Raw genomic sequence first — 23,407 nt, forward strand, 5'->3', positions numbered from 1 at the left:
TATATCCAACAGATAGTATCAGCACTCTGTCTAGTCACTCAGTATACTCCAGCATCTAAGCATCTCTCATCCTGGTAAAAAACGGTGCAGAACAAGGAGGAGGAAGAAAGCTAAATTTTTTTTAAGAAGCAGCAAGGTTTTCTCCACATGTACACTTATGAACATAAAACTATTCTATCCCAGTATTAGGAAAAAAAAGTGCACAATTCAATTGGCAAGATCTTTCCTTTTTTTTTTTCTTGGATTATTGATTCACTGTATAATCAAGAGCAACCAAAGCTACTTGTCAGTTCAAAGTACCCAACAAAACTTTGAGTCTTCATGCCATTTCAAGTTAAAAAGAAAGCAATGTAGCTTTTGGGCTTCAGAAAACTGGGCATCCTTTCATGCGGCACAAGGTTCATCACTACGCTATTTCCACAAGTCCACACTTGTCAAAGTGCAGTTAATCCAAAATTGCAGCGACAGTATATCATGCCAGCTGAATCCAGCCATGTATCTGAGATAGGGTCATATTTCTGCACAGTATTCAGATAGGAAGACCCTGAGTGACCACCCACTACATAAAGGTAGTTATCAATTACTGCAGCACCAACTCCTAGGAAAGGTGGGTAAAAATAGGGGGAAAAAATATGTTAACCATGAAGCAGACTTCGCACTAAATTAAATTTGTATTTAAATGTTTTCTTAAAATACATTTCAACAATCTATTATTAATTATACAAGCAATATAGCAATATGTGCTTACTGGAAAAAAATCCCTTAGTATAAAAGAGCTGAAGTCTTCATCTCTCCTCCACAATCCTACTCTCCCTCTCTCCACCACAGTTAAATATTATTAAGAATGTAGTATATATCTTTCCATATGCTTTCTTCTCAATTTATATTTTTCAAAAATCATTAATTTTTGTTTTCAAATGTGTTAAAATTTTAAATATATATTGAACTATATAATTTATGCTTTAAAAATTTTACTTTATATATATATAGTTCTAAGAAGAACAAGCCTACCCAAATATTTTACATTTTCATTGTTTTATGGTTTTCCTTCTCAATGGTACCACAGAAACTAATTCTAGTAAACAAGCTTTTCAATTTCCTTCGTATGTTTATTTTTCAGGAGTTTCTTTAATCATAAATGCAAGGAATACTCCTAAAGCATTTCCACCAGTAACTTAAAATGTTCCTTTTAAAATAATGTGATTTGAGTTTGGGTTTAAGGATAATTTCTTCTTTTCCTCAAAGGTGTATTTGTTTTTCTTTATGAAACCTGAAACCCAACCCTTTCTAGATCAACTATAACTATACCCCTTAAGGAGGAGAGAACATTTGAAAGTAACATACAGACTGCTGATGTACAATAAAAAACAAAATAGAACAACCCTAGGATCCTGGGTGTGTGTGCACATGTGTGTGTAACACATAAAACAATTAACATTTGTTACATGGACACAAAGAGCTTCTATAAAGTACTTTCTATTATCAGCATTTCTCAAGATGTGTTGTAGAAGTTTAAAAAATAACAATATGCACACTGGCATATTAAAATCACAGTAAAAAAATATATATAGTTTTGTCTAATCAAGTTGTCAGTCAAGTTTATCACAAAAAAAGTTTTTTCTGGACAAGTAATAATACTCTTACTGTTATATCCCAAGAAAGTACTATTTCAAGAACATCACTATAAAAAATATTGTCCTGTATGTTTAGAAATTGGTATGTTATTATTACCTGTTCTGGGTTCTTTCATTGGTCTACACACAGTCCACTGATTTTGATGAGGGTCATATCTTTCAATGCTTGACAAATGTGAAACACCATTATGTCCACCCACCACAAAAATAAAGCCTAGCATGACACCCACACCAAAGTGAATCCTTTTATCTGCCATAGATGCAACCATCTCCCAGGAGTCCTTACTTGGATCATAACGCTCCACACTGCAAATATTCACAAAAGAAAGAATTAATTCACATATCCTTTGTGTCACTCTTCCTACTAAAGCAACTAAAACCCACCAGAGTTTTAAAAGTGCAAACGGACAGATATAAAACAAGAGTAGTTTGTCCCAAATGTTCAGATTTTGCTGATAAAATCAAAGGGATAAAAGCTTACCTTGTAGACTGGTGCAATAATAGCCGTACCCTACTCTATTATATTGTACAAGCAGCAAGGTGTATTAAAAGCATGGAGCATTTGAAGTCAGAAAATCTGGGTTCAAGTACTAATAATACATACCTAGACCTACCACTTTGGATTTGTGTATTCCTGGATAAGTCATTTCCTGTAAACATGGGGATAATATAACCTCAAGGATTCATGTAAGAATAAAGTCCAATGAGTATGCATGTGAAAGGACTCTGAAAATCACAAACTGAATATAGACGGTTCCTAAAGATACTAAGGATTTTCCACACAGCTACGGAAAAGGGAAGATGAAGAGAAGGAAAGAAGAGGAATTTTTTTCTTATAGGTGAATTCATGTTGACTAACTGTAAAGCAAACGCTACACACTTCATAACACAAACTGGCTAATCATAATAATGATTATTGTAATGATTATAATAATCAGAGTAATTTATGAGAATTCACGGATTTAAATAAAGTCTGTATTCCAGAGAATTCTTGGCATTTCCAAGTTGCATTATGGAAATCCAAATCAAATCAGAATTTCCAAATAAGCTTTCCTGGAAAATCCCAGAAGGCCTTTAAGCCTACACTTTCCCTGAAGGGGTGCAAAGGCAAGTTGGTTGAGCTTGTTCTGGTCCTAACCTAACTTCTCAAGAAATCCTAAAGCATTTGAGAGTAAGTTCAGAATAGGGACTAGACTAGACTAGACTAGAAGACTAAACTACAACTATTTCTGAAAGGACACCAGGATAAAAACCGTTAGAGCAAAATCACTAGACAAGAAAAATCCTGTGAAAAACTGTAACAAGAGCTTAAACTTCAAGAGCATTATCTCAAAATTAAAGTACTTAACCTTTTATCTTAGAAATTTCTGCTAGCAGCTTTTCAAAAAATAGAAATGCATGTCTGGGTCCCAAATACTTTTCCTTCAACTAAAGGAGCAATAAAAAGGGAGAAAAATTTAGCCTACACAGAAATAAAAATTTATAGATGAAATGCTGTTGTGTCATTACTTTCTCAGTCTATTAACAAACCACCACATACTCTCTTTTATTAAAATGCTCACAATAAATAAAACACATACCACTATTAGAGATAAAATACTATTAGAGAGAAAATCTTTGGAAGATCGACTTTCAACAAAGGTTCAGAATTATGATTAATTTTCCATATAAGCACTTTATGCTTTTGTTTTTCTCATATATATATTTCTCCTTTATTCAGAGAATACTATAAGATACAGAAATCTCACATTTAAATTTCAGCACAGCTCAGATACATAATGATACATGTATGATTACAGAATAAGAATCCAGAATGGAATATTTAAATAAGGCTTAAAGTTTATGATGTGTTATAATATTGTGTAAGCATATAGAAATTACATTTTCCACTTTTTTATTCTTTTAAACAATGTAGTAACAGATCATCCATCCATACACACACATACAGACACACACATTTATACGTACACACACCACCCCAAATCTAAAGTTATCTAACTTCATCTTATTTTCAGATTGCTGAATTCTAAAATCTAGTCCATTTATATTGAATGAATGAATGTAAAATTTAATAAAAGGGACTTGATTTTTAGGTTTGTATTAAATCTCCATGTAAAACAATTACAATTATACTTGTGGAGCAGGTTAAGTTTCCCAAATGTCTATCAATATTACTTTAAAAATTAAAAAGGGAAGTTCATTCATATACACAAATTGTTTAAAATCCAGAAATCATTGTTAATGATACTTTTAAAAATCTACAAGCATATACAACGTGATTAAGTTAAATACCTGTTCATGTGGGCAGGACCATACCCACCAATGGCATATATCATTCCATCCAACACAGCTGCGGCAAAACAACTTCTTGTTGTAGTCATTGGTGCCACAGGTTGCCACTTTCTTACTTTGGGAATATACTTCTCTACAGATTGTAAATAAGATTGTCCATCATAACCACCTAAAGCATAAAGTTCTCCTGCAAGTACCACTACTCCAAGGGTACTTCGGCTCTCATTCATTCTCTCAAGAGATGTCCAGGTATTTGTATCAGGATTCCAGCATTCGACTGAATTTTCATGTTTTCTGATAGTGATGCCAGGACGCACGTTAGTTTCAATACCACCTATAACATACACTTTTTGGTCTAAAACGCATATTCCAAATTCATAGCGAGGAATGTTCAGGGGTGCCAAACCAATCCAAGAGTCATTCTGAGGAAAGTACATCTCCACACTAAAGAATAAGCAGAAAAAATTAAATTTAAAACATCAAAATGGCCCATAAACAATATCTGGCAAAACTGAAGATACACGTATGCTCTGACACAGCAAGTTCATTCCTGTGTATCTACTCTACTGAATGCCTATTGCAGCCAGTTTTGCAAAAGAACACAAATAGAGAAAGGTTTACAGCAGCTCAACACAGTCATCTATCAAAAGGAGAATGGATAAATAAGATGTGGTATGCCCACCCCATGACAAAGCAATTCCATTCTTAGATATGCACCCAAGAGAAATGCACACATATGTATATGTACAACAGTGTTCACAGTAGCATTATTTGTAATAGTTGAAAACTGGAAACAATCCAAATTTTTCATCAACCATAAAATGGATAAGTAAATTGTGCATATCATATAAGAAAATACTATACAGCAATGAAAATGAACAAACTACAACTACATGTAACAGCGATGAATCTTACACATATAATGTTGAGGGAAACAAGCCAAATTCAAAAGAATATATTCAGTATAGTCTCATTTCTATCAAGTTCAAAAACACTTCTAATCTCTAGATTAGAAATGAGGGTGGTGGTTACCTTTGGGGAGGACAGGGAGGGAACTTAGGGGTGGTTTCTGGGTGTTGTTCATGTTCTTTTCTTGAAATGGTTTGTTATGTTTGCTTTGTGATAATTCATTGAGCTGTACACTTGGAATTTGTGGACTTTTCTGTATATGTGAAACATTTCAATTAATTTTCAGTCATCATACTCATAGTAGAAAGAAAATGTTGTATTATGTCCATCTACTATAATACCATACGCCAATGAAACTAAATGAATTATTTCCTCATGCAATCTCAATTTCATAAACCTACTGCTCAATGATAAAACACATCTCTGAAGAATATACATGGTACTACTGCATTTACATAAAAATGTGTAAAACCTAACTATATACTGGGGCACATATAATATGTGGCAAAATTATAACAAAAAGCAAGGGAATAATACATTAAAAATTCAGAATACTGGTTACTTCTGGGGGAGAGAAGGAGATGGCATCAAGGAGGGGCACAAGGGAACTTTAAAGCTATTGTTAGCCCAATCTCAACAATACTAGTTTTAGACCACAATTAAAATGTACACTGAGACTTTTTAAAAGATAAAAAACATACCAATTGACATTGATAAAACATCAACAGTTTCCTCCTATTGGAGGAAAGAAATGCAATCTACCAAATGTTTTGAAATATTTTAGAATATTAAATATTCTAATATTTATTCTAATATTTAGAATATTAAATATTAAAGAAATAAATTAAACACAAAAGTTTTCATAAAGCAATCCCATTTAAGGGAAAAGGAAGGTAACATCCAGCTATATTTTCAATGTATAAAAGTTATTTGTATAACACATTGTTAATCAACTATACTCCAATATAAAATAAAAATTAAACAAATAAACAAACAAACAAAAAAAGTTACTTGTAGAATGCTCTAAATCAATGATGGCCATGGGCCAAATTCAGCCCACCAGCTACTTTTGTAAATACAGTTTTACTGGAACACAGCCATGCTCATTTGTTTATGTATTATCTATGGCTGCTCTTGCACTATAATGGCAGACTTGGGTAGTTACAACAAAGACCATATGACGACGACAAAATTTAAAATATTTACTATTTGGTTCTTTATAGAAAAAGTCTGACAACTCCTACTCTAAGTTATCAGAAAAGAAAGCACTTTTTACTACTGTTGTTAAAAAAATATTTACGCTGAAGAAAATAAATTGCATGTAAAGTCCATGATTTATATCAATATCCTGTTTTTTATTTTCCTAGTGGTTACTCTGATTAACTGTATTCATTCAAACATATTCTTGTCCCAGTCTGACTTCATCACAAATCCCTAGCTCTCCTCTTTAGCATTTTTTGATATAGCTAGCAATAATAAATCTCCTCTGACCTGGTCTGACTCATATAAAGATGTAAATGATTTCACAAAGGAAAAAAGGGCATAAAATGGAAGAAAAGTTCATGAATAACCAGGATGGATAAAATTTGTGCACTGGGAGGGAGGAGAGGTGTTTAAAATTGAGAGTGTTGTACAGAATGGACGACAATGTGATTAAAATAATCAGGTAAGTGATTTAAAAAGAAAACAACAAAAAGAAGCAAATAAACAGGAAAATCAAACTATTTTAAAAATATAACAAATTAGCAAATTTTAAGAGTATAAAATCTATTAGCATCAATCCTTTAAAAGCCTTCTATTTACCTATCCAAACAGGCAAACAGTCCAGATTTTCCTCCTACTGCACAAAGTACTTTGGGAGCACAGCGAGGTCGTGTCATCAAGACTGTCTGATGAGAGAGTCTGTGTTCAGGCATAAAGTGGTACTTCAGAGCTTCATTCAAAAGATGTTTACAAGTGCGATCATCACGAATAAGATGATTTGCTTCATATAATCTAGTGAGAAACTTAACACTCAGCAATGGTAATCGTACACTGTTAAGTAGCTGTGCTAAGTATTTCTGGCGTTCTTGGACGTCATACTTGATCCAAGACTCAAGTGCATAAAAAACAGTCTCTTCAGTAGCTACATTCAAACAGTCATTGGAAACAATTTCATCCAAATCAGCATGCGTAAGCTCAAAAAACTCTTCAGTCTGGCAAACTGCTTCAAAATTCTGGCATATGTATTTAGTGGCTGCCAAATAAAGGTCATGACAACCATATGTCTCTGCAAAGCGAGAAATTCCAATACAATTACCAGGATCAAGTTGGCTTTCAAGAAATGCACAACATTCTTTCAGGACAAGTTTTATCTGGAGTAGGTTTGCTGCTGGAAGGAGAGATTCAACTGTGTCTTGTGAAATAAAAACAGTCCCTGTATAGGCATATTCCACAATGGCCTGGAGAGCAGTTTCATCAATGCACTGAAACTCAACCTCACTGTTCTCTTTTTCAGAAAGGTTTCCAGTAAACATAGCTTTGAAATATGGGCTGATGCTGGCAAGTACCACTTTGTGAGCATGGATTTTAACATCACCTACTCGAAGAATGATGTCACAGAGTTCGTGATGTTGACGAAGAAGATTCAAGCCCTGTAGAAGTTGTTCAGAATGTAAGTGGGTTAAGTTAGCAAGCATGTAGGTCGGGGATGTGTGGTCCATCTACAGAAAAACAAAAAGCATGAATAGTTATTTCAAAATAATTTGCAAATGATTACTTTTACAGGTAGCACAAAATAAATAAGATTTGTTGTTTATCTGCATGTTTGTTGTTTTTTAAATACTAAATACTAGACAGAGGCTTTTAGAGTTAGAAGGGAAGTTAACAATCATTCAACTCCTTTATTATCGATATTAAGCACACTCCGTGCTTCTGGAAGATGAACAAGATTAAAAATAGAAGAGAAGAAAAGAGACTAGCAAGAAAAGAAGAAGAAAAAGTGAGAGGCAATAAGGACTGGGGTAGGTTGAATAATTGCTCCCCCAAAAGACATCCGCATCCTAATCCCTGGAAACTTTGAATGGTACTTTTACGGCAAAAAAAAAAAAAAAAAAAAAAAGACTGTGCAGATATGATTAAGGATTTTGAAATGGGGAGATTATCCTGGGTTATCTAGTTGGGCCCTAAGTGCAATCACATGTACCTTATAAGAAGGCAGAAGGAGATTTGACACAGACAGAAGAAGAGAAGGTAATCTGACCACAGAGGCAGAGATTGGACTGATGCAGCCACAAACCAATTAACATTGGCAGCCACTAGAAGCTGGAAGAGGCAAGGAACACAGTCTTCCCTAGAACCTCCAGAGGGCACAGAGCCCTGCCAACACCTTAATTTCAGCCCAGTGATAATAATTTCAGACTTTTGGCCTCCATAACTGTGAGAGAATAAAGTTCTGTTATTTTAAGCAACTGAGTTTGTGGTAATTTGTTATAGCAGCCATAAGAAATCAACACATGGATACTTCAGAATGGCTCACAGCAGTTGCTTAGAATAGATGAAAGGAATATAAGACATCTACACAATATGAACTGTTTCTTTCCTGTCTCATTCACACCTCAAACACAAGTAATGGGGATAATTTAAAAAAGCAGAAAATTTGGTTCCTATTTTAAAAGTATTATCAAATAAACTTAAAAATTCTGAACATTATTAAATAATATAAATGTTGGTAGAACTGGGAGAGTATAGCACTTCATTCCTGTGCATTTTTAAGTGCAAATATCCAAATATTAAAACTTTTATCTTCATTAAGAACGTCATCATTTCACACTTGTTTCATTTGAATTTTATGTCCATTAACAAATTTTGTTAACATGACCACATTATAGCTGATATCACCAGCCTCCACTTCTGATCTCTCCAACTAATCCTGCACACATCTAACAGAATAATTCTCAATCAGGGTACAGACAAGTCTCAAGAAACCTGTTGGTCTTCCAGTAGGCACTTTATTCCAGAACAGAATATTGGTAAGAAAACAGCAACCAGAAGGCACATGTTTAGATCTGGGTCTGTTCTTTTTACTTACTATAGTGTTGACCTCTTAAACTTGTTTAACTTCTTTTAGCCTCAGTTTAATGGAAAAAGTTAACATCTAGACTGAAAAGAGAAAAATGAACAACAGGAAAGCAAGTAGATATAGCAAATAAGTGACAGGATTAAGAAAGTAGTCCTAGCTACTTTACATCATTAACTTTACCTTATCTTCATTTTCCTTATCTGTAAAGTGAGATCATAATAATACCTGAACTATATATATCTCACAAGGTTTCTGAGGATCAAATTAGATAATGCACAGGAACATATAACAAACTGTAAGAGTTATGAGTACAGGGTACTATGGTGAGGCAACAGAAATGTAACAGTATCAGCGAAGAACAGGGACCTTGGAAATATAATGAGTTTTAGTTCTAACTGGGTCACATACTATTATATGGAATTGGTACATTTCTTAATCTAAGTATTAATTTTTTCATCCATAAAATAAGAATACCTCCCACCTATCTCAGAAGGTTACATGAAAATTGTTCTGTAAAGTTTAAAGTTCCACACAACTCGAAGTGCTATGAATACAGCACTTAAGTCTCATTCTCTTCTCATGATCCCCACTTTCACTACTTCCCATTCTTTCCATAACGACCTTTCATTCCAATAAAGCTCATGTAATTACCACAGCTCTATATAAATATTTTCTTACATTTGCCAGATTTTGCCTATAAACTTTCTCCTCTCCCATGTTCTTTTCATCCAATTCAAATTTGCAAAAGGCTGGTTCAAAATTAACTTCAACTGAAAGTCTATAAACATTTAAGTACTCACTTCCTTTACATGCAATTAATTTAATTATAAGTGCTGTTTTGTGAAACATACCCCTCTCAACTCTCATTTGTCTGATTCAACAAGCAGATGTTATTCAGGATGAAAAGTGAACAACAAACAGGAAAGGTGAATGATACAGAAAATAAGAGAAGGAAATGAAAAATGACACCTAGCTAATACAATGAGATGAGAAAGGGAAATACAAGGCACACTGATTGGAAAGGAAGAAACAAAACTCTTTGTTGGCAGATGACATGACTGTCTATGTAGAAAATCCAGAACAATTAAAAAAAAACAAAACCCAAGACAGTGGAACTAATAGGCAATTATAGAAAGTTTGCAAGATACAAGGTTAATATACAAAAGTCAATCAATTTTCTATAAACCAGAAACGAACAAGTGGCATTTGAAATTTAAAACATATAACCATTTACATTAACACCTAAAAACTGAAATACTTAGATATAAATCTAACAAAATTAGGTACGAGATCTATATGAGGAAAACTATAAAATTCTAATAAAAGAAATCAAAGAACTAGCTAAATAAATGGAGAGATATTCCATGTTCATGGATAAGATGACTCAACTTTATCAAGATGTCAGTTCTTCCTGACTTGCACTACAGATTCAATGCAATCCCAATCAAAATTCCAGCAAGTTATTTTGTGGATGTTGCAAACTGATTCTAAAGTTTTTATGGGGAGGCAAAAGACCCAGAATAGCCAACTCAATATTGAAAAAGAAGAATAAAGTTGAACAACTGACACTACCCAAATTCAAGCATTATTATAAAGCTGTAGTAACCAAGACAGTGTGGCACTGGTGAAAGCACAGACAAATAGACCAATGGAACAGAACAGAGAGTCTAGGAACAGACCCGCATAAATACAGTCAACTGATCTTTAACAAAGCAGGAAAGGTAATACGATGTAGAAAAGATAGTCTTTTCAATAAATGGTGCTGGAATGTAAAGTAAAAAATGAATCTAGACACAGACCTTACTTATATCCTTCACAAAAATTAACTCAAAATGGATCACAGACCTAAATGTAAAATGCAAAACCATAAAACACTTAGAAGATAACACAGGAGTAAATTCTAGATGACCTTGGGTATGGCAATGACTTTTTTTTTAGATAAGACACCAAAGGCACAATCCACACAAGAAAGAATGATAAGTTGCATGTCTCTATAAAACAAAACAAAACAAAACAAAAAACCACACAAAAACTTCTACTTTGGGAAAAACAATGTCAAGAGAATGAGAAGACAAGCCACACACTGGGAGAAAATATCTGCAAAAAAACACAACTGATAAAGAACTGTTATTCAGGGACTTCCCTGGTGGCGCAGTGGTTAAGAATCTGCCTGCCAATGCATGGGACACGGGTTCAAGCCCTGGTCTGGGAAGATCCCACATGCCGCGGAGCAACTAAGCCCGTGCGCCACAGCTACTGAGCCTGTGCTCTAGAGCCCGTGAGCCACAACTACTGAGCCTGCGTGCCACAACTGAAGCCTGCGCACTGCAATGAAGAGGAGCCCCCGCTCACCGCAACTAGAGAAAGCCCTCATGCAGCAACGGAGACCCAACGCAGCCAAAAATAAAAATAAATAAAGAACTGTTATTCAAAATAAACACAGAACTTTTAAAATTAAACAAGAAAAGTAACAATCTGATTAAAAAATGGATTAAAGACCTTAACAGATACCTCACCAGAGAAGATACAGATGGTAAGTAAGCAGATGAAAAGATGTTCAAGATCATGTGTCATGAGGGAACTGCATATTAAAACAACGACATACTACCACACACCTATTAGAATGGTCAAAATCCAGAATACTGAGAACACCAAATGCTGGACAGAATGTAGGGCAAAAGGAACTTTCATTCATGGCCGTGGGAATGCCAAATTGTACAGCCACTTTGGAAGACACTTTGTTAGCTTCTTATAAAACTAAACATACTCTTACCATACAATCCTGCAATTGCCTTCCTTGGTATTTACCCAAATGAATCGAAAACTTATGTCCACACAAAAACCTGCACATGGATGTTTATTGCAGCTTTATTCTGAAGTACCAACACTTGGAAGCAACCAAGATGTCCTTCAGTAGGTGAATGGATAAACTATGGTACAACAAGACCATGAAATATTATTCAGTGTTAAAAGAAATGAGCTGTCAAGCTATGAAAAGACATGGAGAAAATGTCTTACCAAGTAAAAGAAGCCAATCCGAAAAGGCTATATACTGCAAGATTCCAATTATATGACATTCTGGAAAAGGCAAAACTATGGAGACAGTAAAAATATCAATGGTTGCTAGGAGTTAAGGGGGACGGAGGATGAATAGGCAAAGCACTCAGGATCTTTAGGGCAGTGAAATTATTCTATATGATACTATAATGGTAGATATGTATCATTATATATTTGTCCTAACCCACAGAATACAGAACACCAAAAGTGAACCTTATGGTAAATTATGGACTTTGGGTGATAATGACATGTCCATATAAGTTCATCAATTGTAACAAATGCACCACCGTGGTGGTGGACGTTGATAATGAGGGAAGGTACACATGTGTTGGGGAAGGGTGTAAATGGGAAACCTCTGTACCTTCCTCTTAATTTTGCTGTGAACTTAAAACTGCTCTAAAAAAATAGTCCTTTAAAAAAGTAAATTAAAAAAAAAGGAGACCTAGCTACCTTATAAGTTCACATCTCTCCCAGACCAAACAATTATGTTCCAAGATATTTAAAAGAACCTGTGAATGAGATCCCTGAATCATTGCCAGTGCCACAAGACAGGAGACTATTTTCAAAAATAAGAGTGTAATTTCTACTAACATTCTGGTAAGGTTAATGTTAATTTCAGATAACACTTTAAAACAAACGATTAAAGGTTTGATATGTGAATACTTAGAAGAGGATGTAGTGATCTCTAAGACTAGGATGCATGAGTTAACAAGAAGACGTGTCACAGATTAATCTTTTTTTTTTCCTGATGTATTTAGAAGACTTGCAGATCAGAAAAATATACAATGTTTAACTAGATACTTGCAAAGAATTTTATAATGCTTTTATGATTTTGAGAACAAAATCAAAAAATATAAGCTAGTTCAGTTAACTAAACTAGCAAGTGGTTGGACAACCACACCAGAGTATATACTACTTAATGAAATGAGGTCCACCTGGAGGGAGGTTTCTGATGGTATACCATAGGCCGAGATGAAGATACTGCAGGCAGGCTCTTCAGCTTTGCAGATGATATGAAGCTGCAGAGGACAGCAAATACATCAGCTAACAAAACATGGATCCAAAAAGACCTGACATCTAATAAGAAGAAATTTAAGAGGGATAAATGTTAAGATTCTATAGTGGATTCCAAAACAACTATACAAGTACAGAAAAAGAGAGAAAAGACTCATCTGTAGGATGTGTTTAAAGGGTTTAGGGATTTTAATTTTAGCAATACTTTAGCACACTAATCTTATGGAGGTTTAAGGTGCATTAATAGAACTATAATATACAGAACTAGAGAGGAGACATTCCACTTGGCTCTGCAAATGTCAGACCACATCTGGAGTTATGTGAAAAACCAAAGGGTGAAAGTTACTCAGTAATAATACAATAATATAGGAATGTTTTGAGGATTAAATGCATTTATGCATATAAAGTGCTTAGAATAGTGCCTATCAGTAAGCTCGTGATAAATATCTTATTTATTTATAAGTTATCTTATTACTAGTGATTTTTTTTACGTTGTTTGCTTAAGAGGTATTCTGCTTTCTATGTTGTACCATCTCTTACTACTGGCTAAGAAATCTACTTTGTACCATCTTTGTACAAGATATCAGTGGACATCTTGGACCACACAAAGTATTGAAGAATTGTTGATTCTCAAATCAAGGTAATGAGTTATTGGTTAGATTCATTTTTAGTATAAATAGAAATCATACAGTAATAGATCTTTATACTAATTTTTGTATATCCAATTCAAGACTGGTAAATTACCATCAACACGATATAAAAGCATACTACAATATTGATTTGTAAATATACATACACACACATATATATGTACACATGCAACACATAAAAGAACATATGTTTGTGTGTATATATGACACATATCCAGATATGCAGGATGGTATAATTTTAAGAGACGGGGCTCTGGAATCAGGTTCCTAGGGTTACAATATTGTTTGTACTATTTAATAGCTATGTGACCTTGGGAAAGTGATCTTAAAGTCTCAGTTTTCTCATCTGTAAAGCACAGACAAAATGGTACACATAGCACTCAATAATCATTAGGTGCTATTTATTATTATCATTATCTTCCTTAAGAAGACTCGGTTTTTGCCAGCTAAACCCATGTGACTCCCTTCCACACTCACCAAAAACGGAACAAAGCTTACTTACTGTCAAATGAATAAATACAAACAGGGCAAGGCCAAAACCTGACTAATTTGACCAGAAAAGATAACAGCGAGCCACTTTTAAATTTAGACAGTTTATTACTTACAGACAGTGAAAGAAGACTAAGCTCCCTGGATCCTTGTCCCACATACTAAAAAGGACAACACAGAAACAAAAGGGGCTGGATGGCAGCAATACAAGTTGTGAAGAACCCAAACTACGGCAGCAGCAGTTTTATATTCTGGAGCTCTATTCTGCGGGGCAGCAGGACACAAAAGTCCCATACCTCGTCACACCAGGGAGGTAAAGAGAAACTGTCTCACGGCAGACTCCCAGGGGTGACAGAGAGGTAGGTCAGAGATGGCCTTGCAGCAGCTCCTTAAAGACCACCCATCCTCTCATGTTCCAGGAGAATCGCAAGGTGTTCCAAGACTCAGATAAGCTTCAGTCCCACAGTCCAAGCTTTTGCCTATGTGGACACATGCAAGTTCACCAGAATGCCAGGATGAAGCTATTCCCCTACACTTATACCCTCTGTAGTATTTTTCCTTTGTCTCACTTTCCTATTACCCCCAAAATAATAAAAATGATCAAAGGTTTAAAAACCACTCAAGAAGGATACTGGTAAAGATGACTTCATAAAAGAAAACCCATACATATTTCTATCATTGTACTGGATTCAAATGACATGATGTTTAATCCCTTTAAGAAGTATTGAGAATAAAGTTTAAGAGATTATACTCTTAACATATAACCAAAACAATTTGAACTAAGAACTTTAAAAGGGCAAGGTAAATATAGGGAACTTAAAATGAATTACATTGGAGGTTTGCCATAACATCATTCTTAACATTTTAAATTTGACTCCTTTTCTCTCTCAAGAAATCTGACTTAAGAGAAATTCACAGAACTTTAAAAAGAGAGAGCTTTAAAACAATGGTTCTCCAAATATGATCCTTGCACCAACAGCATCAGCATCACCTAGGACCTGCTAGAAATGCAAATTCTTGAGCTCAACCACACATCTAAGGAATCAGAAACTAAGGAAGGGGCAGCAATCTGTGTTTTAAGAATGCATTAGTATTTTTATGCATGCTAATATTTGAGAATCGGTTAAAATATTTCCAGCACAAGTGTAACTGCTTAAAAATTATGGCAAATTATAACTGTTACTCCTTCAAAATTATGAATTACAACTGTGACTATACTTGGTTCTTAGTTATTTACCCATAAATGGCTAAAAATAACTCACAGAAGCAATAATTCCTAATCTTCAAAACCTAACCTTTGTCAGTTTTACACTGGCAGTTTCATTTATCTAAATAACAACCTTGTGCAGAATGAAGAACAAGTACCATAGAAAACAGGAAAGAACAGTGAGGAAAAAATGTGAATTTCAGGGCCAGAGAGATTAGGGGGTTCAAGTCAACATTTGACTACTTAATAGCTGTAGACTTTGGGCAAATTACTTATTCTAAACTTGAACTTTCTCATCTGTAAAATTTGTTGTGGATTAAATAGAATGTTTGGTTTGGAGAAACAAATCAATGGTGAAAAATAGAAAATACAGAAATAGATAATTTAATAATATATGTAAATTTAGTTTATGATAAAGGCAGCATCTCAAAATCAGTGAGGAAAAGAGGGACTTTTAAATAAACATGTTGGGATAACTGAGCCTCAGGAAAATAGATAAAATCAGATCCCTTCCACATATCTATGCCAGGATAAATTCCTTATGGATCAAAGGTATAAATGTAAAAAATGGAATCATACAAGTATTAGAATAAAATGGAGTGAATTCCTCTATAACTTAAGATTAGAGAACAGTTTCCTAACTATGGTACAAAACCCAGGGGCAATAAGTGAAAAAGTAGATCAAATTAATTACATTAAAAAACTTTCAATAGCTAAAAAAATAATAAGCAAAGAACAAAATATAAATGAGATTGAGAAAAAATTTACAATATATATATAAAAGATGTATCAGCAATAAATAAAACATTCCTAAAATACTCTAGCCCTATAGAAAAATTAGGCTGAAGAAATGAACAGATGGTTAAAAAATACAAATGGTTCTTAAGTATATGAAAAATCACTCAACTTCAGTTATAATCAAATGAATTAAAACTATATGGAGTTAACAATTCTCTCCTGACAATATACTCTTGGTGAGGCTGTAAGAAAGAGGCACACTCATACATCCTTGTGGGAATGCTGAATGATACAGACCTCTGGAGATAAATTTGGTAAGTCTAGCAAAATTACATTTGCATTTACCCTTTGATCCAACAATTCTACTTCTAAGAATTTATCCAAAAAATACACTGGCAAAAAATATATAAAGACAAATGCATAAGGTAATAATTGTAGGTCTATTTGTACAAGCAAAAGAATAATACCTTATGCTTTTGAACTTTCATATTTGAGAGACCAAGAGGCAACTGACCAAGAATTTTACAACAACTCTAATGCCCACCAACCAAAAAATGGCTGAAAAAACCTATGGCACATCCATACAATGGAGTACTATGCAGCTGTGAATAGAAATGAGGAATCTCTGCATATACTACTCTGCAGGATCTCCCTGCTCCAAGCAAGGAAGAGAAATGTGTGTACAGTATGTCACTATTTATCTAAGAAAGGGGAGGTTACAAATATACACACCCACTTATTTTTTTTTAAAAAAGGAAATATTACATGGTATATTTTTTAAAAGGTTACCTAACAGAGAAGGGAGAGAAAAGAGTGGAGGGGATAGAGATAGAAGCTACACATCTTTGAATATATCCCATTTATAGATTTGACTGTGGAATTAGGGAATTATTTTACACAATTATAAAGCAAAATTAAACCTTAAAAACACAATCCATAAGAAACTTGAAAATAAAAGGAAGCAAAGGAACCCAATGTTCATCTAGTTAGTAGCCTAACCATACCATTCCAAATAACTTTAAAACAGTAATTTGATAGTCCATCCCTAGTGGGGTATGCCCTAAAAATTTTTACACCACTTTCAGTAATCACATGGTTGGTGGGAGTGTTATTTGTATTCTGAAACTGTTACTGTGCATTGCCACATGCATAATTATGTGACATTTCTAATTCTATCGTCCCTAGAGTCATTTGTGATCTGGGATTCTCAATATGGGAGAAGAGAAAGATGTAAGACTGAGACATTAAATATAAACCTAGTAGTCTGATTTTGAATTAAAAATATCAAATATATATAGAAACAACATTATATACACTAATACATATGTATATACCATATGAAATATATGAGATATACAAATGTATAAAATGTACATTAAGAAAAAAATTGTATTTCCTAGCTCTGTCTACTAAAAAGGGCTAGAAATTACGACCAACCCAGTAGCAAAGAGCACTCCTAGCACCAGATGTGGTCCCTAAATACTGTTTCCCTCCAAGGGAACAGAACTCCTTGGAAAAAATGGCTGATTCCACACCTGGGGCAGAAAATGTCACCATAAATTTGGAATCTTTACATACTAGGTAGCAATAAAGCTATCAATGATGACTAAGGTCATAAAAAACTTAGGAGCCAAACTGAATAGGCTCTCATTAGAAAATAAAGGGAAAGAATCAAGCATTTATCATGCCTTTCCTATAATAACTGTACCACTGGGTTACCAAATAGATGAGGGTAAGTTTTTCTTTATAAAAGTACTCCAGTTATTAAAGAAGGAATGATAGAGTATCACCATTTTACAATCTTAATGAATTAATAGAGGTAGACATTGATTATGAAGGGCTGCTAACGTCACAAAAACAGAGACAACCAGACATCAGGGTCTTCTGATGGAAGATCATAATACCACCTATAAATATTTTTGCATACTCCCACTCACCATACACCCCCCCCCAAAATCAAACATGTAGTCAACAGACTAGATCCAACTATTAATTTACAAGAAATAAAGAAAACAGAAAAAGCATGTTAAACTATAACAGAAGGATGCAATCAGCAAAAACATCCTGACTGTGAGAAATTTTATGGAATAAATAACGTAGACGGCTTCAACAAATAAACGGAAAGAAATAGGATGAGAATGAACCTACAGATTACTATAAACTTAAAAGACATTATCAACCAAATACAACCTGTGATTCATTCAGGTGCGTGCACACACATGTAATATACATACACATATACACAACATTTAGGAGACAACTGGGAATTTTGTACACTGACTGTATTATTGATTATATTAACTAATCACTGTTATTCTTTGTTGTTGAACAGTGATACCATAGTTTTGTTTTTAAGAGTTTTTATCTTTTACAAATACATACTGAAATATCAGTAGATAAAATGATGTCAGGGATTGGCTTCAAATTAATATAGGATGAGGGATTGGATAGAAATGGATATGATGTCATGAGTTGATACCTGCTGAAGCCCGGTGACAAGTACATAAGGGTTCATTACATTATTCTACATTTGCATGTTTATGAGATTTTGTACAGGAAAAAAGAAATAAATAAAAAAATATATGGCACTAAACTTCACATAAGACTTACAGATGAAGAACCTGAAGTTCAGAGAGTTTAGATGAATTAACAAGATCACACAATTAGTTAAGACGTTACTGGGACTATAATGTTTTCTTAACCTTAGAACAATGTTCTTTACATATTACATTAAAAAAAATTACAATGCTGATCAGTGTTGACCTGCTTAAAATATTTACTGAACCAATTTATAATTGTTGTTACTCCTGATAAGACTAAATTATTCTATAAAGAGCATCTAGAATATCTTTGATTGCCATAATGTACCAGCTACTGTTCTAAGCTTTTTACATGTATTAACTCCGTTCATCCTCAGAGTAACACCATGAGATAGGCACTGTTATTATTATTATTCCCATATAACAGATGAAGAAATCTGAGGCACAGAGAAATTAAGCCCAAGGCAAGATTTAAACCTTTGTACTCTGTCTCCAGAGTTCTTAAATACTATGTTATAGTGCCTCACTTATAAACTCATAATTTCTTAATCTTATTCAAGTTTTAACTCAAACAAGAAACTAAAAAGGTACAGAACAGAAACCCAAAAAGGACAGATCATATACATATATATAAAATACACACACACACACACACACACTATGTAGATCAGATACAAGAATACATCAGAGCTTTAAAATGAAATAAAGAAAGGTCCATGGAACAATCATTCCCTTCTGTTATTTATATAATAGTAGGATTGATTCTTCTTCCCCCACATCCCTGCCATACTTCTTTGTTTTTAATTTTGGTATCATAAAACAAATAATTAGGAGTACTCTAAATCCAGGTAACTGGATTGATTAGTCAAAATTGAATAAATGGTATCCATTTGAAAAGTTTTAAAAAGGTAATAGCATTGTACTTCACTTCTAATCACATTCTTATCACATAAATATCCACAATATAAAGATAACATTAGATAAATTTAAAATAAAATCAAACATTCCATAGTCTACAGCAGCTTCACAATTTTAGATTCTGAAACCAAGCTATTAAAGGTCAAGTTGTGAGTTATTACACTTAATTGACACCTAAGCTACAAAACAGTGGTGCTGAAATCAGCTGGGAGGCAATTATCTGCTACAAAGAGGGCAAATAAATGGTCAAGAGAAATAAGAATTGTTTAAATTTCTTTCCCACAGTTCAATTTTCCTTACAGAAGAATTCAACTAGTGATGGCATAATAATTTTGACAGTGAGCCTATGGAACAAGTTGGCATATCTTCCTTTTCTCTGAGCTTGACTTTCATTATATCTAGAGAAACAAAAGTAAAATTAGAAGCCTGTTATAATACGAGTCATTATATCATAGATTCCAAAATAACACAGAAGAAAGCAAGTCCCCAAAGCCATTACTACATCCAGTAAAAGCTCTAAGTTACATAATTAACCCATCTACTGAAAAACTGGTTACAAAAAATGTGAAATCCTGTTAACAAACAGATTAGTGCTTAAAATGCAACAAATTTTTTTTGTTTGTTTAAAAGTAGCGTTTTGACTCAGAAACGCACAATGGATTTGGAGCACAAACCTAAGTAAATGAAATATAACACTGATACACATCAAGGAAACCTGTTTAATCCTACATGTATAAAAATAAGCTCATAATTTCTTAACCTTATTAAAGTTGTGACTCAAACAAGAAACCAAAAGGGTTCAGAACATAAACCCAAAGAGGAAGATTAAAATACATATAATCAAATAATACATAATAATAGATATGAATGATTAATGATGGAAAAATCTAATTTTATCCTATAGTTTCAACACTCTCCCCCATCAAAAGTTTTCCAAAGCTCTAAGCAAGTAGCTAAATTGACTAATTTGAGTAATTACTTTCTGATGCAAACACCCACAAAATGTGCCACAGTACAAATGTAGATGATGTAACCTCAAAAAATTGTGAGGATTCAATGAGTTAATATTCATTAAGTACCCAGCAAAGTGTATGGCACACAGCAAACACTCAAATAATAGTGTAATTATAATTACTTGTTAACGTTAATAGCACCTTTCATTTCCATAGCAATTCTTCACAATAACTTCTTAAACTATACAAAATTCTTAACAGTTTACAGAATTCAAACTGGTTTCCAATATTCCTGGACGTCTGTAAAATTTGAGTAAGAACAAGGAAAAAACTATAGTGGTTCATCCAACCAATTAATATTTTATTCTGACTGTGGAAATAAAGGATGCTTTTAGGGCAATTGTGTTTACCTTAACTTCAGCTCAAAAAGTTAAGGTATGTATCAGAAACATTCCTTAATTTAACTAACTAATCCATTAATTTAAGTAAACTTTCTTGAACTTACTGAAATTATCTTGAAATTATTAACTTATTTTATCTGAATTTGCTATTTTCAATGTATTCTTAATTACTCCCTTTCAACTTTCAGAGGTGTACTATTAATACACCTAATAGTGTATTCCACTGTTCTGGAATTTGATTTAAAAATTTTTATCCTACCTCTCTATATGGTTAAATACAAAAGACTTCTCTAGTCAGTACACAATTCCTAGAATTCAAGAATAAGATTTTTTAAAAATCTGCTTCGTAATAGAAATAAACAGAATATACATTAATTGGATGAGATTTATTTTCCACAAAATAACTCTAAAAGATAATTAGTAAGATATGGGATGCTGATAAGGTCCCATTTCCTGGTCCCATCCACCATGAAGACTAATGCATCTTCCAAGTCTTCATCAAGGAAATTAAAGGTAACAGATATAAAATAGACTACAATCTATAACATAGTGATCTACAGGGCCCTGAGAAAAGGGGTCAAAATGAAAACTCATCGTGCTTTGTTCCAAGGAAAAGGATATAACTAGTTGATTTAAGTATCCAAGCCCCTTGAAAAAGTATTCTTTATAGAGAGAAGGGGTAATTCTTAAGCTTCTACCATAATTTTGATGATGATATATAATTCAGGACTTTCCAAGTTCACTTTCTTTGTTCCATGATTACCACACAACTTCCCAAGTTCTTGCATACAGGAAAGAGTGCGCTGGATTTTCAACCTGAAAATTCTGATTACTGGAAAGGGTTATCTTCTATTCCAACATAAACTGGCATTCTAATGTGTACATTCTGATGTGTACATCATTCTTTTAGTTAAGTCTGAATTGAGTTCCTGAAGTCTGAGCATACATGAGTAAAAGTATAAATTTGAACTTCTTACGTTGGAAATATGAGAACTAGACATTCCTTCTCATTGACAACTTCTAAAATCATCTCTTGGTTTTCACTCCCCTGCCCTTACCCTGCCCCTAAAATTTAAAAAAAAAAAATTATTTTTTTAGTCAAACCAAATTTAGGCATTCATTTAAACACCAAAATGACTAATTAAAATCAAAGTAACAACCTAGAACTTAAACCAAAACAGAAGGATGCATGTTTACACAAGCCCCATTTACATTTACTCTACTCCCAAAAGAAAGGGGAAAAAGAAAAAAGAAAAGAAACCTATAATAATCAAATTGTGCTTTAAGACAACACCCAGAAGTTATTTTTGAACTTCCATTATCCAGCAAAAATTATTTATAAAGTGGTTTGATATGCTAAGACTTAAAAAAGTATTTGAGACATCTCGTGTGGTACAGAACAGGGTAGGAACACTTGCATTTTAAGTGCATAAATTGTAGACTTCAAATGATAACAGACTTTTCTCACTGGGTCATTCAAAAGCAACTGTATTATTCCTTCCCAAAAATATTTTCTTCCACACGCCAAAGAACTCAGCCTCACACCAGGCACTCCAGCTCTTCAATTGTTTCCGCTTAAGTTTAATTACAAGAAGGAAAAAATGCTCACCAAATTCACAGTTCGCCCAAAACAAATCAGCTCTAAATCTACAGGGCAGAATTCTCTTAGGACCGTGATGCCAAGAACTTCAACAGCAACTGAAATTCTCTGCAATCTCGGTTTCCAGGATACTGAAAGGCTGCAGAGACGCGGGAGGATCCTGCAGGGAGGCTGGGGTTGCGGAGGGAGCGGGAGAGGGGAAGGTGTGAGTCCCGCAGAGGAACTGCATTAGACTTTGAGAACCTATAAGGGAAAGAAGGTTAGCTACAAGGAAAAACAGATTTATCTCCAGATCAAGTACGTTTTCAAAGAGAACTTAAAGTGATGAGGATAAGGAAAAATGACAGAAAACCATTGACAGAAAACCATTAACCCTCCAAAACCGGAGGGTAAGCGAAGTAGGAAAAGGGGGTTGGGGGGGGACGGCGAGGAGAGTAAAGGCCTAAAACACCAAGATTTGAAAAAAAGTACGCGAGCTCTGAGCTTGGCCTTGGGCCGGCTCTCCCGTCCCGGTAAGCGGACGGCAGGCGGAAAGGATCGCACTTAGGGCTGTAGATAGCAACGCGTTTACAACGATTGAGCCCTGCACAAGAAGATGTCGCCTCTCTCCCTGCTTGCTCCCGTTCATTTCTTTACATCTTACTCCAGCACCAGCGGCACTCCAGCAGAACTCTGCCAAAGCCTGCGCCGCAGAAGGACAGCAAAAGGAAAATACCTGAGTCCCAGGAATCACGCCTGCAGCAACAAGAGGAGGAGCCGTGGACAACGCGAACCCGGGCAAAATCCTCTTTTGCCTTTAGTCAAATTCCCAACTCTTACGGGTGGGGCGGGGAACTTCCGCCCTGAGCGAGGAGAGCGTCACTTCCCCTTAATGCCTTCTCTCTTCCTCGCCTTCTCCGCTCCAGATACGTTCATTACGTTCGCAACGTTTTCACTTCCTTTTCC

The 23,407-nt window shown here is 34.3% G+C and overlaps 1 protein-coding gene across 2 annotated transcripts; it reads right to left on the reverse strand.

The window, feature by feature from the left end:
• Window positions 1–259: 259 nt before the first annotated feature.
• KLHL28 (kelch like family member 28) lies at window positions 260–23,348 on the reverse strand. 2 transcript variants are annotated; one of them, XM_061182486.1, is made up of 5 exons: window positions 23,178–23,348; window positions 6,639–7,537; window positions 3,927–4,370; window positions 1,732–1,940; window positions 260–598 (listed from the first exon to the last, which is right to left on the reverse strand). In XM_061182486.1, exons 2-5 carry the CDS (start codon window positions 7,535–7,537, stop codon window positions 435–437), a joined length of 1,716 nt encoding a protein of 571 aa, XP_061038469.1. In that variant the 5' UTR covers window positions 23,178–23,348; the 3' UTR covers window positions 260–434. The 2 variants fall into 2 exon arrangements, with proteins under 2 accessions (XP_061038469.1, XP_061038470.1); XM_061182487.1 differs by lacking the exon at window positions 23,178–23,348 and adding an exon at window positions 22,472–22,522.
• Between the last annotated feature and the right edge of the window lie 59 nt (window positions 23,349–23,407).

Source organism: Eubalaena glacialis, chromosome 2, assembly GCF_028564815.1.
Source record: "Eubalaena glacialis isolate mEubGla1 chromosome 2, mEubGla1.1.hap2.+ XY, whole genome shotgun sequence".
NCBI classification, from domain to species: Eukaryota; Metazoa; Chordata; class Mammalia; order Artiodactyla; family Balaenidae; genus Eubalaena; species Eubalaena glacialis.